Below are 1,641 nucleotides of genomic sequence, written 5' to 3'. Positions count from 1 at the left end.
ACCGACCATTTTGCCCTCAAGTATCTTTTTGCTAAACAGGATGCCAAACCAAGATTGATACGTTGGGTATTTCTTTTACAAGAATTTGACATTGAAATTAGAGATAAAAAAGGAATGGAGAACGTGGCTGTCGATCACTTATCAAGACTTTAAAACCCGCATTTGGAAGAATTGGAAGAAAACAAGACTGGAGATGATTTTCCCGAGGAATATCTTATGGTTATAGCAAGAGAAGTACCTTGGTATGCAGACATAACTAACTATTTAGCAAGTGATTATCTTCCATCAGAGTTGACACGTCAACAAAAGAAGAAACTATTTCCTGAAGTCAAGTATTACTTTTGGGATGTGCCATATCTATTCAGAAGTTGCGCCGACGGGATAATACGAAGATGTGTGTTCGGGAAAGAAAGTCTTGAAATCTTTAAACGTTGTCGTAACGGGCTCACTGGAGGACATCATGGAGCACAATACACGGCGAAAAAGGTCTTTGATATTAGGTTTTACTGGCCCACTATTTTCAAGGATGCTACTAAATTTGTTAAAGAGTGTGATTCGTGTCAGAGAACAGGAAACATTTCATCCCGAAACGAGATGCCCCAAAATAGCATCCAAGTTTGCGAGATATTTGATGTATGGGGGATTGACATTACGTTTCTAAATGAGCGGAGGCACAAGCATTACCTACTAATGATGCTAGGGTAGTGGTTCGTTCCTTTAAAGTTATTCTCAAGATTTGGTGTCCCAAAAGCTCTTATTAGCGATCAAGGTACCCACTTCACAAATGATCAATTGGCTAAGGTGTTACAAAAATATGGTGTACACCATAGGTTTTCGACATCATATCATCCACAAACAAGTGGGCAAACCGAAGTTACAAACCGGGCGTTAAAGCGAATATTGGAGAGATCGGTTGGCGTAACAAAAAGGAGTGGTCAGAAAAGCTTGATTATGCACATTGGGCATTTCGCACGGCTTTTAAAACACCTATTGGTACTATGCCATATAGGTTGGTATATGAAAAAAGTTGTCGCTTGCCGGTTGAAATTGAACATAAGGCATTTTGGGCTTTGAAGACTTGTAACTTTGATTTGGCCGAACTTCGTACCAACCATTTGATGCAATTAAATGTGGTTGAGGAATTAAGGAATGAAGCATACACTAGTTCATTAAATTATAAGGATAAAACGAAGGAATGGCATGATACAAGGTTAAAAGGGCGAAAGGATTTTCATGAAGGTCAAAAAGTGCTACTTTTCAATTCAAAGTTAAAGCTTTTTCCCAGAAAATTACAAACCCGGTGGGATGAACTTTTCGTTATCAAATAAGTTTTCCCACATGGTACCATTGAGTTAATATCAAGAGATGGAACTCCCTTCAAAGTTAATGGGCATAGAGTGAAGAATTGTGAGGAAGGTATGCCAATTGAAGAAAGAGAAAGGGAAACTATGGAACTTGCACTAGCTGAATCAACGTAGACGGGAAAGAGTCCGGCTCATGACTCCCCAAAAAGAAGCGCTTGCAGGAGGGAACCTGTGATTTTGAGTTTGCATTTCTTTCCTTTTCTTTTATTTTCTTTTGTTTATTTTTGTTTTATTTATGTTTGATTTTACTCTCTCATTCTTCTAAATTTTTATGGAT

General features: G+C 38.2%; 1 protein-coding gene across 1 annotated transcript; it reads left to right on the top strand.

Annotated features, from left to right (window-relative positions):
* Window positions 1-216: 216 nt before the first annotated feature.
* LOC145127337 (uncharacterized) lies at window positions 217-1,328 on the top strand. The gene is made up of 2 exons (XM_079062552.1): window positions 217-615; window positions 831-1,328. Exons 1-2 carry the CDS (start codon window positions 217-219, stop codon window positions 1,326-1,328), a joined length of 897 nt encoding a protein of 298 aa, XP_078918678.1.
* The last annotated feature ends 313 nt before the right edge of the window (window positions 1,329-1,641 follow it).

Source organism: Lactuca virosa, chromosome 7, assembly GCF_052849685.1.
Source record: "Lactuca virosa cultivar CGN04683 chromosome 7, Lactuca_virosa_CGN04683_v6, whole genome shotgun sequence".
Lineage (NCBI taxonomy): Eukaryota > Viridiplantae > Streptophyta > Magnoliopsida > Asterales > Asteraceae > Lactuca > Lactuca virosa.
The sequence above is the reverse complement of the archived record's forward strand: the minus strand, read 5'-3'. Positions and strand labels throughout refer to the sequence as shown.